This window comes from Elgaria multicarinata, chromosome 18, assembly GCF_023053635.1.
Source record: "Elgaria multicarinata webbii isolate HBS135686 ecotype San Diego chromosome 18, rElgMul1.1.pri, whole genome shotgun sequence".
Classification (NCBI taxonomy): Eukaryota; Metazoa; Chordata; class Lepidosauria; order Squamata; family Anguidae; genus Elgaria; species Elgaria multicarinata.
This window is the reverse complement of record NC_086188.1, coordinates 17,118,013-17,134,653: the sequence shown is the minus strand read 5'-3', so window position 1 is coordinate 17,134,653 and position 16,641 is coordinate 17,118,013. Positions and strand designations below refer to the sequence as shown.

General features: G+C 47.1%; 1 protein-coding gene across 2 annotated transcripts in view; it reads left to right on the top strand.

The window, feature by feature from the left end:
• Positions 1-16,641, top strand: part of GCN1 (GCN1 activator of EIF2AK4) — a 102,985-nt gene that overhangs the window by 35,012 nt on the left and 51,332 nt on the right. The window contains exons 20-27 of one of the 2 annotated variants that reach the window (XM_063144199.1): positions 589-713; positions 2,367-2,545; positions 3,363-3,456; positions 4,595-4,708; positions 7,092-7,290; positions 9,340-9,495; positions 12,701-12,882; positions 14,479-14,559. In XM_063144199.1, the coding sequence (XP_063000269.1) occupies positions 589-713; positions 2,367-2,545; positions 3,363-3,456; positions 4,595-4,708; positions 7,092-7,290; positions 9,340-9,495; positions 12,701-12,882; positions 14,479-14,559 (1,130 nt within the window). The remainder of the gene's footprint in view (positions 1-588; positions 714-2,366; positions 2,546-3,362; positions 3,457-4,594; positions 4,709-7,091; positions 7,291-9,339; positions 9,496-12,700; positions 12,883-14,478; positions 14,560-16,641) is intronic. The other variant, XM_063144198.1, reaches the window with a different exon arrangement.

Here is a 16,641-nt window from a genome sequence, read left to right as displayed (position 1 = left end):
TCAGAATCAGATTCAGAACTAGAAGACGCAGCGCCAGACACCAGCCAGCCTGGACCAGTGGGGGAGGAAGCTCTCACAGGCGATTCCCCAGCTGGGAGTCAGCCCTCTCCAGAGCTTATCTCCTCAAGGCCAAATCCTACACACTCAGTGGGAAGTGAGCTTTCTTCCGGAGGTGAGCGTCCCGACAAGCTAGCTGATGCTAGGGTCTGCCGGAAGCTCAAACTCATGGGGCGGAAGGAAGGTGTGAGAAAGTCAGTTCGTTTACGCCAGAACCTGCCTCCGCACCAGGTGCTCTGAAGTTACAGGCACTTGATAAGTGGCTTCCTATTCTTCTTGAACGGACAATTGTCTTGTATGGTTTGCCTAGTTTTGCCTAGTGGGACGTTTCCAAGAGGTTAGACTCTATTCAGGTGGAAGGGATGTTTGTTGCTTAATAAAAGCTTTATAGATTACTTAGCAAGCCTCGTCATTTGCCTCCCATCGAAAGCAGGAGTGTTCTGAGAAACACGACAGATGTTGTAGTTGGGGGTGTGGCGCTGTAGTATGTATCGGGCTTGTCCAGTCAGTCGTCATTCCTCTCTCTTTTAGTAGCAGTGCAGACTGGCCTTTGGCCAGCGCTCCTGATCAAGATGAAGGTTGAGCCTGTGGACTTCATCACCAAATACCTGGAAAAAATCTTCGACCGAATCCTTACCCAAAGCCCCATGACTAAGGTGACCAGATTTCCTACTGGGCAGTGATTTTCACGGACATCCCTGGCTAAGTGAGGGAGGTGGAGACAATAGAACGCTTCCTTCGACCGGGAGTGGGCAGATGTCAGGCTGTCGAGATCGACCTTCCTCTGTGCTAGAACCCCAAGGTTTACCAACCTGCGCTTGGTGCCTAAGACACTTATTTATTTATTTATTTATTTAGGGTATTTTTATCCTGCACCTCAGCCAAAAGGTTCTCGGAGCGGCTTACAATGTATCAATAAAGAAGACAGTCCCTACCCTCAGGCTTACATTCTAAAAAAGACACGACACACAAGGAAAAGTGGATGGGGAGGGAAGAGGGAGAAAATAAAAAGAAATTAAGGAGACTGTTTAGGCTGGTGGGAAGGCCCTGCTCCGTCCTCTCATCTCCCAATGGAGGGGCAAACCAACAGCTCCTTCTTCCCCACAAGGTGAAGATGTTAGCCCTGTGGGGCAGGTGTGTGTGTGTCCAACTGAAGCAGGCTCTGATGGTCCCTGCCTGCTCCAGTCTCCCTCGCATCTTCTTCCCCACAGGGGATTCGTTTTGAGTACTAGAACGGAATGGAGCTTTCAGTCCAGCCACACACAAATCTCCTTATTACCCCTGGTCTCCTTCATTTCAGCATTGTAATTTAGGATTACAGTGGCGGGGGGAGCCATTGCGTTGTCGGCGTCATTAAACATTTGGCATTAAGAAATCCTTGCTGAGCTACGACAGCTCACTGGGAGATCTAACAGTAGATCCAAATCCACCATCTGCCCACACCTGTCTTAGATAACTGAGGTTGTGGATCCATCTCCTCGACTCCATTCTCCCCCAATCTGGTGCTTCCAGATGTGTTGTCTGCAGCTTCCGTCATCCCCAGCCGGCATGGTCTGTGACAGCTGGGGCGAATGGACTGGCATTCCTGCACATCTGGAGGGCACCAGGTGGTGGAAGGTGGGTCTACTCCAGGGGTGGAGAGCCCCAGGCCCAGGGAAGGGCTGTAGCTCTGGTGGAGCATCTGCTTGGCATGCAGAAGGTCCCAGGTTCGATTTCCGACATCTCCAGGGAGGGCAGGAAAACCTGGATGAAACCCTGGGAAGCCGCTGCTGCTTTCAGTCAGTGTTGACAATACTGGGCTAGATAGACAAAGGGTCTGATTCAGTAGGAGGCAGCTTCCTATGTCCCTATGGGCCTCCGGGGTCCCCAGATGGCCACGCCCACATTCCTTTACCACCACCCCCCACTTCCCCCCCCCCGACCATCAGTCATATAGTAGTTTCGAATTTCCCCACCATTCTAAAAGGTTGAAATGCCTCTCCTAAATCTTAGTTACTGGCTTTAAGGCACCATCCTATGCACGTTTAAGCAGGAAAAAGTCCCCTTGTTCCCAGTATTCTGGGGAATTCAAATGGCTGGGTTCTCCAGAGAGCTATAGGACTTTTTTTCTGCCTAAATATGCATAGGAATCCTGGGAGCTGTAGGTGCGGATCTGCGTAGCTTAATGCAGGCTGCTGTTTTTCTTAGTGAGTTGCCCAGGTGCAACAGTCACCAGCCTTGAGTGTTTTCGGAGAGACTTACCTGGTGCCATGACCAATGATGGTGGGTGTCTTCCACCTTCCTTCTCTTCCACCTTCCTTCTTTTTCAGTCGGCCCTGAATGCGGTGGGCCTGCTGTCCGCCCTCTCGCCTTGCAGAGTCCTCCCTCGGGTGATCAGCACCATCTCCGCCTCTCTGGAGAACCCAGCGTTGGGTCTCGTCACCCAGGAGGAGTTTGCCATCATGAAGACGCCCGAAGGGGAGCTTTATGACAAATCCATCTTGCACAGGTGAGGAGGAGCACTGGGCGTTTTGGTGTGTGTGGGGGGGAATCTACACTACTGCTTTTAAAGTGCTTTGAAAACATTTTGAAACCTGTATATGCAGTGTGTCCTGGGCCCCAACAGTTGTCAAAACTGTTATAAAGCGCTTTAAAGCAGTAGTGTAGATCCCCCCAGGGTCAAACAGGCCTCCGCAATGCCATCTTTAGCATTAGAGTGGGAAAGGTCCTGAAATTTTGACTGACCGTTCTCATCAGCCCCTCACCATTGGCTGTGCAGGCTGGGGCTGATGGGGTTTGTAGGCCAAACTATTTGGGGGGCCACAAATCGCCCACCCCTGCGTTAGAGGGTTCTGCCAGCTGCTTTTTTAATTTTTATTTGAGATGGATGTCATTGGAACCGTTACCTGGCCTGATTCACCGGATTGTGCCGGTGCTAGGGATGTACGGATTTGGTGAAATCCATTCCGTCTGCGTTTCGCGGATCGTCAGGCGTATTTCCTTACGTCATCCTCTAATTGACACAATCGGCTGTTTCCCGAATTTGCACTTTTTGAAAATACCCAAATCCCCCCTCCCGAAATGCACATTCTTATGCTTTAGCTTATGGAGGAAATGGACATGTTTGCCTTCTTAAATTTTGGGCAAACTTCCAGAAAATAATAATAATAATAAATAGCCTGCAAGTCCACAGAATCCGTGCGACTCGTAAAAAGTCAATCTGGTGCTGAAGCTGCAGATCCGTTCGCAGAAATCCTAACTCGTGGGATTCCATGGCAGATTCCTCCGACAGCCCTAGCTGGTGCCTCTCTCCTTTTCTGTCTCAGTGCTCAGCAGGACAGCCTGAAAAAGGCCAACATGAAGAGGGAAAACAAGGCCTATTCTTTCAAGGAGCAGATCATTGAGCTGGAGTTGAAAGAGGTGAGGACGTGGTTGCTGGATAATGACGTGGAGACCCGGGGTCATGAAGTGTGGTGGTGTAATAGGGTTGGACTAGGGTGGGGGGAGCTGAATCTCTGCTCGTTTATTTAATTTTATTTAAAACATTTTGTTGGCCACCTTTCAGGGCAGAATTCAGGATTTGTAGAGCAATAGATTCTCCAAAATGGCATTTCTCATCTAATTTTAGTAGGTTAGAAGTACTCATTAATGCACAGGTTTAGTGGTAACCGGAAAGGATTTATCTGGGAGGTGTACCAGGCATCACAAACAGTCTCTATGTTGCTATATTTTTAGCTGCTCCTGTTTCATGTATGATCTCAAATGATCCAGGGGCTGGAGCATCTCCCCTATGAGGGAAGGTTACAACAGCTGGGATTGTTCAGCATGGAAAAAAGGAGGCTGAGGGGAGACAGGATAGAGGTGTGGAGAATGTGGATAGGGCGACATTTTTCTCCCTCTCTCATAAGACTAGAACCCAAGGTCATCCCATGAATGATGGGTGGGAGATTCAGCGCAGATCAAAGGAAGGACTTCCTCACACAGCCCATCAATGGCTGCTAGTCCTGATGGCTAAGTGCAACCTCCAGTATCCGAGGCAGTAAGCCTGTATGTACTAGTTGCTGGGGAACATGGGTGGGAGGGTGCTGTTGCACCCATGTCCTGCTTTGTTGATCCCTGGCCGATGGCTGGTTGGCCACTAGGTGAACAGAGTGCTGGACTAGGTGGACCTTTGGTCTGATCCATCACGGCTCTTCTGATGCTCTGGTGATGTACTTGTTTATCCATGATTAAATTAACCCCCAACCTTGCTTTCTGCATTCCTTTGTGGTTTCAGTGGGGCTCATTTCTGCCCCCCATTGCCTAGCTAGTCCTGGTCAGCAGTTCCGCTTCTGTTAGTAAGGAGAAAAAGTAAGGCTGGCAGCTATTTTAGATCGATCAGATTCCCTAGAGGCGAGAGTTCTGCTGCTGCGACGGCTCCCTTAGGTCTCTAAACACAACTTGCAGTCCATCCATCCTGTTCTTTCGTCATGTTGTTCATCAGCTCTGAATCACCGAGGCTGCTTCCTTTTGTGGAAACGAGCCCCCGTATAACGAAATAAACGGCTGTCTTCCGCAGGAGATTAAGAAGAAGAAGGGAATCAAGGAAGAGGTCCAGCTAACTAGTAAGCAGAAGGAGATGTTGAATGCCCAGCTGGAGAAAGAATCTCATACCAGGAAGCAACTGCAGAAGGCAAGCTGGTTGGGCTGTGTTCAGGACTCAGCTTGCCCTGATACAATGCTGGCAAAGTGCTCACTGTTACGGCGGGTGGGATGTGTGGTCGAGTGAGGCTGGCATGTTGTAAGGGCCCCTGGGGTGGTTGGGTGGGTGCCGCGTGCATCTGTGAAAGCAGAAATGCCTTGAAACCCCCCCCCCCCAATCTCCAGCAGTGCTCCCCCTCAGTGAGGGCTGGGCCACCCGGGGTCAGGGTGGAAGGCGGGTGTTGCCCTTGCCACGGCCGTCTCTCCCCAGCCAAGTGCTGCGCTCCACTTTCCCCCTAAGTGTGGGGCTGCAGTCAGGGAATCCCATTGGGGGTGGGCGGGGAATCATTTCGTTCCCCGGCCCTGGTTGAATTCATTGAAAATGAATCCTGTTCTTAGGCCTGGGGCCAGCAATACGGGGCCTGCCATGACCTCACTTATGTTCCTGCCAACCTGTGCTGCATAGTTGATTGTTTCCATTTCATTTCTGTACCGCCCAATAGCCAAAGCTCTCTGGGCGGTTCACAGAAGTTAAGACCGCAAGTGCAGCATCTAATATAACATGAAAGCTTAAAACCGCAATGCAGAAGTACAACCGGAATAAAACCGAACAGCGCTGCGGAGATTTAAAATGGCAAAGTTAAAAGACACGGAGAGCAAATTGCTAAAATCCTGGGAAAAGGTGAAAAAGGTCTTTACCTGGCGACGGAAAGAGTACAATGTAGGCACCAGGCGAACCTCTCTAGGGAGCTCATTCCACAGCCAGGGTGTGCCACAGCAGGAAAGGCCCTCCTCCTGGTAACCACCTGCTTCACTTCCTTTGGCAGGGCCTCATGGGGAATGCAAATGGCGGTCACAGGTGTGGGGGTGAGAGGAGAAGCGATTGCAGCTTCTTCCCCCTACGTGATCATCCGAATGCCCCCTTACCTCAGGAATTCTGGGAAATCTCACTCCTCAGCCAAAAAAAGTCTCCTGCAGTGGCTTCCACTGTGTTTGTTTGTTTTTAAAGGCACAACACACCAGGAAAAAGGGATGGAGAAGGAAGCTGGGTGGTGGTGGTGAATTAAGTAGCTCTACAGATGTTTTGGGCCAACTCCCAGCATTCCTGATCATTGGTCATGCTGGCAGTGGCTTCTGGAAGTTCAAATCCAAAACATCTGGAGATCTAGCTTCTGTCCACCCCTGAAATAGGGTTTAGCTCTGCCTCTTCTTGATGAAGCACTTCCTAGGAAGGGGCTGGGCAGACACCTGATGTTGAGTTATGGCTTTAAAAGCTGATTAGTTATAGCACAGACTGGGACTCTGGCACATCACCTTTTTGTATTAAGTCTCTGTCTGGGCCTCCAGAGACTAGCAGAGATGCAGCGGTTCTCAGCCAAGAGACAGCAAAGACGTGAATTAAGACAAAGATTCTTGTAGGTTAAAACAAACCTTTTTACTGGCAAATATATATAATTTAGTTATGGCAGTACAGCTACAAATACTTACAAACGGTCAGTCAATACAGCAACATAAGCAGCATACAGTGGGATAGCAGCAGCAGTAAAACACATTTACTTTTATAGACAACCTGTACAATGATGCAACTCCTTGCAACCCTTAATTGAAGACAATCACTTAGACAATTATTCAATTATTACATTCAGTGTCCAGGTGTAGAGTTGACCTTTAAGTTTCTGCTGAGTCCTCTGTTCTTCCAGATCCTCAGCAATTAACAAAGCAATGGAAAACATAACCAAGATCCATTCCAGGATCCAACACCTGACTCATAACGAAGAGAGAGAGAAGGATCTCTCCTCTTGCTGGCAAGCCTCCACGTGGGCAGGCATATCTGCTTCTTGGCGGGTTTTCTTTCTTAATTGCAAAAAATAATCTGGGATGATGATGATGATGATTGCATTTATATCCTGCCTTTTTTCCTGCAAGGAACCCAAGGCGGAGTACATAATGCTCCTCCTCCTCCTCTCCCTTTTATCCTCACAACAACAACAACCCGGTGGGGTGGGCTGAGAGTCTGTGACCGGCCCAAAGTCACCAGTGAGTTTCCATGGCCAAGTGGGGACTAGAACCCGGATCTCCCGACTCCCGGTCTGACACTCTAGCCACTACACCACACTGTACAATCACACTGGGTTGATGGTACAAAACAGGGTAGTCTAGACTGGTGCGTGGGGTTAAGTCAACAAGGTGCTACCTCAGTCACAATGCGGTCAAACCATCTATATTTGGAGCAATGGGAAAGAAAACGCAGCTTGAGAACATCGGTGGAGGAAAAACAGAGAGAGAGGAATACGTTTACTTTCATGTTCTGTTTCAAAGCTTCGATTCTTTTAGATTTTGCTTTGGCAGTAATCACTGGCTTTGTTCTCTTGCAGCTTGACAACGAACTGGAGTCCATGCTGGGTCTTCTAGATGCTGTTCTAAAGAGGAACACCCCAGGACTCTCCCAGTACATCCCCGCTCTCATTGGCTCCTTCCTGCCTCTGCTAAAATCCCCCCTGGCTGCCCCCAGGATTAAGACCCCTTTCCTTTCTTTGGCCTCCTGTGTGATGCCTGCTCGCTTGAAGACTTTCGGTTAGTGTTTTGAATGTTACAATGGATCGTTTTATTATAGAAATAACTAATGTTCAGCCTTTCGGTAGCATAAACCCCAAAAAAGTTCTCACAATGATCAAAGCCTCTGCCTTGCATGCGGAAGGTCCCGGGTTCAATCCTCGGCTTCTCCAGGTAGGGCGAGGAAAGGAACCCTGCTTGATCTTGATAGGCTGGAGTGCTGGGCTGAAAACAACAGGATGAAATTTAATAGGGATAAATGCCAAGTTCTACATTTAGGAAATAGAAACCAAATGCACAGTTACAAGATGGGGGATACTTGGCTCAGCAATACTACAAACGAGAAAGATCTTGGAATTGTTGTAGATCACAAGCTGAATATGAGCCAACAGTGCGATATGGCTGCAAGAAAGGCCAATGCTATTTGGGGCTGCATTAATAGAAGTATAGCTTCCAAATCACGTGAGGTACTGGTTCCTCTCTATTGGGCCCTGGTTAGGCCTCATCTAGAGTATTGTGTTCAGTTCTGGGCTCCACAATTCAAGAAGGAAGCAGACCAGCTGGAGCGTGTTCAGAGGAGGGCAACCAGGATGATCAGGGGTCTGGAAACAAAGCCCTATGAGGAGGGACTGAAAGAACTGGGCATGTTTAGCCTGGAGAAGAGAAGACTGAGGGGAGACATGATAGCACTCTTCAAATACTTAAAAGGTTGTCACACAGAGGAGGGCCAGGATCTCTTCTCGATCCTCCCAGAGTGAAGGACACGGAATGATGGGCTCAAGTTAAAGGAAGCCAGATTCCAGCTGGACATCAGGAAAAACTTCCTGACTTTTAGAGCAGTATGACAATGGAAGCAGTTACCTAGGGAGGTTGTGGGCTCTCCCACACTGGAGGCCTTCAAGAGGCAGCTGGACAAGCATCAGTCAGGGATGCTTTAGGGTGGATTCCTGCATTGAGCAGGGGGTTGGACTCGATGGCCTTGTAGGCCCCTTCCAACTCTACTATTCTATGATTCTATGAAACCTGGGAGAGCCGTGGCTGCCAATCAGTGTCGACAATACTGGGCTGAATGGACCCAGGGTCTGACTCAGTATAACGCAGGTTCCGTATGTTCGTAAGCTGATTTTCCAGCCTCTTTTTTTTTTCATTTTGGCCTTGGTTGTGTTTGGCTTCGTTTTGGACTGTATGTTTTTATTATTCTTGTTTTGTTTGATCTCTCTGTAAACTGCTGTGGGAACTTTTTTTATGGGTGAAAGGAGATATATAAAATTAATCATATATTTCTGGAAATGACCTTGGCCAGCTCGCTCATTCTTGACTGTCTTTCCTTTCTTTCTTTCTTTCTGTCTTTTTTTAAACAATTTTTTAAATTGATTTTCAATATTAAAACAATTTTACAAACAATTTTAATACAACTTCGTGAGTAAATATACCAAACCGTACATGACATTTTGTGACGACGTTCTTTAACTTCAGCAAGAAAGATACAGAAATATACAAAATAATAATAATAATAATAATTTTGAGCTCATACAGGTAAATTCAATTTGCTATCAATATACTTTTCTTTCTCTTTTTATTGAAACCACAGATTTTGAAAGGCAGCTGGGACTTGTATTGTCGCATCATCTTGAGTTGTGTATGTAATGAAGTCCCACCCATCAGCAGTGAAAGTTTCCCCTTTTTTCTGACCCTTCGACACTCTCATTTTTTTGTCAATTTTTCTGATAATGCAAGTTCCCATACTATATTGTACCATTTTTGTATCGTCAATCCTATTGCGTTTTTCCAGCATCTGGCTATTAATAATTTGGCTGCTATCAGCAAGAATCCTATTAAAGTCTTTTTTGGTAAAAGTTCATTGGTATCTTTGAATATGTGCAGAAGGGCCCATTCCGGGGTTGCATTAACTTCGGTTCCAACTCTAGGCTGTCTTTCCTTTCCTTTCCCGCCACCCCACCCCCCAGGTATCTTTGAATATGTGCAGAAGGGCCCATTCCGGGGTCGCATTAACTTCGGTTCCAACTCTAGGCTGTCTTTCCTTTCCTTTCCCGCCACCCCACCCCCCAGGTATCGTAGTGAGTCATGTGACTCTGCGGATGATGAAACCGGAATGTGACTTGGATGAGTCCTGGTGCCAGGAGGACCTGCCCACTGCCGTGAACCGAGTCGTTACCCTGCTGTATGCGCACACCGTGCCTGGTCGGACGAGCAAAGGAGAGGCGGGTGAGGACCCACACTGAGCCTGCCGTGAAATAATGTGGCTCTCGTCTCTTGTGCCTTTTATGTTCCTGGGTGCTGATAGACGTCTCCCATGGCTGCACGGTGCCTGATCTTGTAGGCACTGTTTGCTAGCGACACCTTAACAAAACATTATTATTATTATTATTATTAATATTACATTTATTTATATCCCGCCTTTTGCCCGATGCTGGGCCTCAACCCGGCTCCACAAAATTTAAAACCTATACATTAAAAACCTATAAATAGAAATATCTAAAAGTTAAAAGTCTATTAAGCATATTCCAATATTAAAACATTTAAACATTTAAAATGACAATTTTAGAAAGCCCTTGACACAGCTGGAGGTCCAGTTCATTCACCAAAGGCCTGCTGGAACAGAAAAGTCTTTGCCTGCCTCCTACAGCACATCAGGGAGGGGGCCAGTTTAGTTATGAAAGTCCCGGGGACCTGGTCAGCAGGCCCATCAGAATGGGCTGGTAGAGTCCTGAGATGATAGAATGGACTGTATCACTTCAGGAGTTGTTGACCCTTACTTTGCATGGTGCTCCAGGAGTTTGGAGGTGAAGGGAGATGGGAAAGTAATAGCTGAAGGTTAAATGGCTCAAAGGATTGAGGCCGGGGGGGCGGGGAGTGGTATCTTTGAACGAAGGAGTTTGAACAAACAGTCTCGAAGGCCTTGATGATACCAGCTGTCAAAGATAAATATCCACTTTGGTTGTAAGGCGACTCTTGTTTCATTGAGCGTAATACTGTTGTATGGAGAAAGCCCTACAGACAAAGAACTTCTCAACTGGCAGTGCGAAAAGCAGGTATATTTCTACACAGTAGCATCTAAACCAATTAGCAGTTGGCAAAGTTCAAAGGCAAAACAAAGACAGATCAAAGAAAACTTCTTCATTATACCTTATCAACAGATGTCCCATAACTCTTCTGGCCAAGTCAGATTGACCTGGATGGTCCGTCCTCTTCATCAAGCTAGCTTGTTTGTCTTCTACTATATCAAGAGTTCTTGACAGAAATTCCAATTAAGCATTTCCTTGCTGATACAGCAGTTTTAGCATTACAGCACATTCAGGCACCTACATTATTCCAATCCCACCATGCAGTTCACTTATTTATTTATTTAGAATATTTATATACCGCTCCCCATTGAAAAATTTCGGAGCGGTGTACAAGGTAAAATGAAAATAAAAACAGAATAAAAACAGTTAAAACAAAATTTAAAAGAAGCAATAACAATAATCCAAGGCTGCATGTTAAAGAAAGGCTTCTTGGAATAAAGATGTTTTCAGGAGGCGCCGAAGGGAGTACAAGGTTGGAGCCTTCCTGACCTCCAGAGGCAGGGAATTCCACAGGAGGGGGGCCACCACGCTGAAGGCTCTTCCCCTGGTGGATTCCAATCGGAGGATGGATCTAGGTGGAACCACCAGGAGCAGGCCCTCGGATGACCTCAGTGACCGGGCAGGTTGGTAAGGGAGAAGGCGCTCTCTCAGGTATCTTGGTCCCAAGTTGTGATGTGCATATAGAAGCATTAAGATGCAGGCCACCAAGACCGAGCCAATAGATATGAGAGAGAGAGAGAGAGAGAGAAAGAGAGAGAGAGCACGAAGGACAGACCTCCAGAGGTTTCACTGAAGGCTCTTCCCCTGGTGGATTCCAATCGGAGGATGGATCTATGTGGAACCACCAGGTTTCACTTGCAAGAACCAAACCACATACAGAGGCCTACATACAAGGCAGGCATATCGAGGCTTCTGGCCTTGTTTTCTCACAGCTGCGCCTCTGTTTTTGGTCAGCAAGTTCCACAATTCGTGGCTGCCCCTAATAGTGGGACTTCTCCCACTGCTGACATGCAAACTCTGGTCCTCAGCTTCATTGAAAGCGTTCTAGACTCCACCTCTTTGGGCCAGCCTTTGCATTACATTGGAAAAAGGTAAGGAATTTGGGATCATACCTTTGTTCTGTTTCCTAACCTACCTTTCTTTCTTTTTGCTTTTGCCCACCATGACCCTTCATTCGGAAGTGGGCTTATAAATCCTGAATTACCCAATGATCCAGTTCTATAAATGTTCCATTTCTCTCTCTGAAGCTAAGCCGTGCTCCTTGCTTATTTATTTATAGTTTCATTTATTTATCTGAACTATATATTTTTACGCCGCTCCTCCGCCCCAAAGCCGCGCATTGCAGCTTCCGTTTAATCAAACCAGGCGGTCCCTGCCCTCGGGCTGGCAATCTAGAAAGGCGAGAAAAATGGAACGGGGCAGGAAGAAGGGGGAAGTGATTTCAGCAGGGCTGGTGGGACGGCCCTGCCTCCCACGCTCTCGCCTGCGTCTCCCTACATGCTTCTTGCCACGTAGTGGGTCCAGACGCTGGACTCTCTCTGCGTGGTCCACCAGGAGGCAAGGCAGCTCAGCCTCTGAATGCGGGAAGCCCAAGCTCATCCACAGAATGCATGTTGGTAGGATGTGATAGAGAAAATAACCAAGAAGTTGTCCTCAACAGACAAGCACAAAGAAGCAACGCGTACGTTAAACACTGGAATGTACCCAGGCCATACAGTACCTGACCATGAGTTTTAAATATCTGGGAATATACATCTCCTTTAATGGGGGTTGGAAAACCCAAGTGGAGGCAGCTTAAATACTCAGCTATAAGATCAGCTAAAGCAATATTATCATATGGAAGACACAAAGGTGGCTCCTTGGTTGCCCCTACCCTGAAGCTTTTTGTAGCCAAAGTTCTCCCGCAACTATTGTATGGGGCGGAATTATGGGGTCAAGACTCTATTTCATCAGTAGAGACCGTACAGAACATGGTGTCGAAGGAATTGTTAGCTCTTCCACTAGGGGTTCCCGCTGCCTTATTAAGAATGGAGGTGGATTTGCCCTCCTTCAAGTCAAGAATCCACAAGAGTATTATACTTTATGGGGAAAAGTTAATGACTCTAAATGAAAATAACTTCGCTAAACAATGTTTCAATGAACAGTTGAAAAAGGGTGGATGGGCACATAACTGGTTAACTTTGTCCCAGCTCTATGCCAAGGAGGTGCAGGAGCTGCTAGCAAATAACAAAAGGAGTGTTGGAGATAGTTATTGAGTAGTTGGGAGCCAGGATGCCTCCGAAAGGATGTCTTTCCCTCAACAGATGTAAGGATGCTCATGGCCTGTTCTCTTCCGCCCATTGCAGGTCCCGCGCCCTTATCGGCCCCAGCGTTTTCCTTAGTCTTCCCCCTCCTCAAAACGGTGCTGCTCGGGACCGCCAACGACAGCGAGGAGAAGGAGGAGCTCATGGTGAAGGCTCTGCAAACCATCACCGTTCACGCTCAGCTGAGGTCCTCCTCCGAGGACCAGAACCTGCTGGTGGACGAGGTCAGTGTTTGCCAACAGTCTTGTCCATGGTTTTGCTTCCCAAAGCGAAGAGCTATTTTGACTTGGGAGGGTTCCCCCACCACCACCACCACCACCACCTTTAGCCTCATACCCATTCCCAGACGACCTTTCAGTAAAGCTGAACGTGCACAGCGGAAGCCCAAAGAAAATGTGGGCACCTCACCCTTTCCCTGTCCCCCTCTCCTGCTTCTGCACGTCTTGGTTTGAGAGCCCCCTCCCGCCTCCAAACCCAGATTCAGCATGGCAGTCTCTAAGCCAGGGGTCAGGACCCCCCCCCCCCCTGGCCCTCCTGCCCCCCCCCATGGTCACCCCCCCTTTTGTTAAGTTTAAGAAAGTAAAAGGCTTGCGTAGTCATTAAAATTGTGTGTGTGGCTATCTCAAGGCTAAACAGAGGAAGACTATCTGTGAGCAATTACCTTGAGATAGAAGCTGTACTGGGAACCTTGCCAGGATTCTCCAAGATATCATGGTGTTAATGATATGAATATACCAAAGATCCTTGAGGCTGGGTTAGCCTAATCACAGCTGTATGTAATATAGATAAAAACTGTGTATATATGTATATGTGTATAGCTTTTGTCACTCTGCACAATGACACAGAACTGTAAATAAGTCTGAAGATAATAAACTTACTCTGCTAAGTAAGACCTGCATTGTGAGCTGTGTTTCTGAGCACAAACAGAATTCCCAAGGAAAAGTTCTGGCCCCAACACCTTTCCCTGAGTCCCTTTTTCTTCCACCTATCACAATCCGTTGGTGTTTTCCTGGCTTCAGTGCATTCCCCACCACCACCACCACCTCTGTTCTATAAGGATGAAATACCTCTCCTGATTCTTAGTTACTGGAAGTAAAAGCTTAAAGTTACAGTGCGCTGGTATGTTTGGGTGTGTGTGTGTGTGTATTTCTCTCCTCACCCCTTTTGGCTTTGGTCCTATCCCCCACTGGAATGCGCCCCCTGGGAGCGTCTTCAACACTGAATCTGGTCCTTGGGACCAAACAGACTCCCCCCACCTCGGCTCTGAGCTACGTTCTTCCACCGCCGCCGAAATTCAAAGCCGCTCAAGGAATAGGAGCGCCCTCTCGCTCCTTTGCTGCTCTTGTCTTGCACCTCAGAGTTCTCTCCCCTCACTCGAGACCTTTCTATATTTCTCAATTCCATTATTATTTATTTCGGCCGCAGACCAGCAAAATCGGCGTCAGACGTGCGAAAGATAGATCAAATGTGACATGACAGCAAAATACAGCTTTGTAGAGTTCCTCCTCTCAGGAGGATCGCAAACCTTTCCCCCCCCCTAATTTGCATTGAGGTCGTAAAAAACGTAGAGACCCTGATGGTTTTAGGGACACAGCCCTTAAACAAATTAATGCCAAAGTTGTGGGTTTTTTATTTATATATATATATATATATTTATTTCTGCGCTTGCACCCCATTCCTCCGCTCCAAAGCATCCTGGCGCTCACTGGCCGTTGGTTTTGATTGTATGACAATTGTCCCGTTACGTGCTTGTGCAGTCAGTTCTTGTATTTGAACGGCAGACATTTGTCCTTTTTCTCCCTGCTCCGGTCACCTGCCAGAACGGTCCTGAGTTACTGCCTCGCACGGACATGCTGCTGCTCCTGACGAAAGTGATTGGGACAGGTTCGCCACGCCTACAGGTGAGCTGGCCCATGGTTCGAGGGCGGAGGTGGGTGACTGGCACCTGGCAGGCTAGACGCGGCCTCTGGATCTGTGGATCTGGCCCCTGACGGCTGCACTAAACATGTTTCCAAGCTGTGAGGAAGAGAACTTCCATACTGTTTGGGGAGGGGGCTTCCTATGTCATGTCTAAAGCTCTGTGTTGTAAGCAATGCTTCGACAAGTCTGTCTGCTCCATCAACTAGGGAGGTGGTGGCCTCTCCCACACTAGAGGCCTTCAAGGGCAGCTGGACCACCATCTGTCAGGGATGCTTTAGGGTGGATTCCTGCCTTGAGCAGGGTGTTGGACTCGATGGCCTTGTAGGCCCCTTCCAACTCTGCTATTCTGTGATTCTATGATTCTATGAACTATCATATTCTGTGTAATTTAAATGGGGGAATCAGACAGTTCCAGCTGCTTCAGTGGGTTATCAAAGGAAGCATGAGGCTCCCTTGAAGTACTTTAGCCACTTACATATTTTCTTCTGGGAAAGATTTATCCTAAACCAGTGGTTCCCAAAGTGGGCGGTACTGCCCCCTTGGGGCGGTGGGATTGCATAGGGGGGCGTTAAGAGGCGGTCTTTTCTAAGAAGCTCCTCTCCAGAAGGTCTTAAAACCCAGGGACATTTTTATGGGAGAAGGTAGTTTGGTCCCAAGTCATATAGGGGAAGAATCCACACATGTATTAATACTGTTTAAGAAGAGTCCTTTTAATGGTGAATTGAAATGTTTCAAAAGCACCAAAACGCTAATGGAGACATATCCTGCTTGGTGTGCCCCGCCACGCCGGCTGCAAAACAGAGGCATTCGCTCTCTTTTTCCTCCTCCCCTCCGCAAGCCTGCAGCAGGTGCTTTGGATTTTGAATAAATATTCAATTAATTGTTACTGTTTTGAATTTTATTGTTACTATCTTCCTTAGTGGGTCAATGAAAACCACTATTCTGAATAATGATTTTTATAGTGTAGGATAGGGGGCACTGGGCATTAGTTTGTGGAACCAAGGGGGCGGTAACCTGAAAAAATTTGGGAACCACTGTCCTAAACCTATTGGGCATTTTTAAAAGACAAACAAATTTATCCCAGCATAAGCTTTCACGGCCTATAATCCGCTTCATCAGATGCATGAAAACGTTTGCCAGAATAAATTTGTAAGTCTTCATGGTGCCACAAGACTCTACTGTTTTTCCTGTGATAACATGAAAAATGGAAAAAAAAAGGTTTTTGATATCTCTGATGGAAGTATTCATACATTCAGCATCCGTTTGTTATTATCTTTATTATTGATCTATATGTTATTATTATTAACAACAACAACAATAGTAATTTAAATTTTGTTATATTATTTTCTTGTTTGGAGAACGCTGGCACTATTACAGAGATTGTCCATCTCTGTTGTAGTACATGGGTGGCCAACTGGATAAGCTGTTTATCACCTTTAAAGCCCTACATGGTTTGGGTCCAGGCTACCTGCGGGGTTGCCTTCTCCTGTACAATCCGCCCCACACACTCAGGTCCTCTACTTCAGCCTGCCAAAATTAGGCTGACAACCATTACCCAGAGGACCTTCTCTTCTGCTGCTCCCAGACTGTGGAATGGCCTGCCGGAGGAGATTCGCCTTTGTAAACCGCCCAGAAAGCTTCGGCTATGGGGCGGTATATAAATGTAATAAATAAATATAAATAAACTTAACAGTCTTTCTAAATTTAAAAACCCTATAAAGACTGATCTTTTCCGGCAGGCCTACCCAGTCGAATTTTAAGACGTCTGGCTGTTATTTTAATCATGTATTAGTTTTATGTGTTTTTAATCAGTTTTATGTATTTTATAGTATTTTTGTATTTGACGTTGTTCCCCGCCTCGATGATGATGATGATGATTGCAGGCTAAGAGTACATATTTGGCATCTCTAGATAGGAGGGCTGAGAAAAGTTTCTGTGAGGCCTTGGAGATCTGCTGTTAATTTGAGTGGACAATAGTTAACTAGTTGCCCACTCTTGATGCAGGTCCTGATCTGTTGACTTGAACCTCCTTGATCCGGGGATTCCAGTAGAGCAGTCCGCTT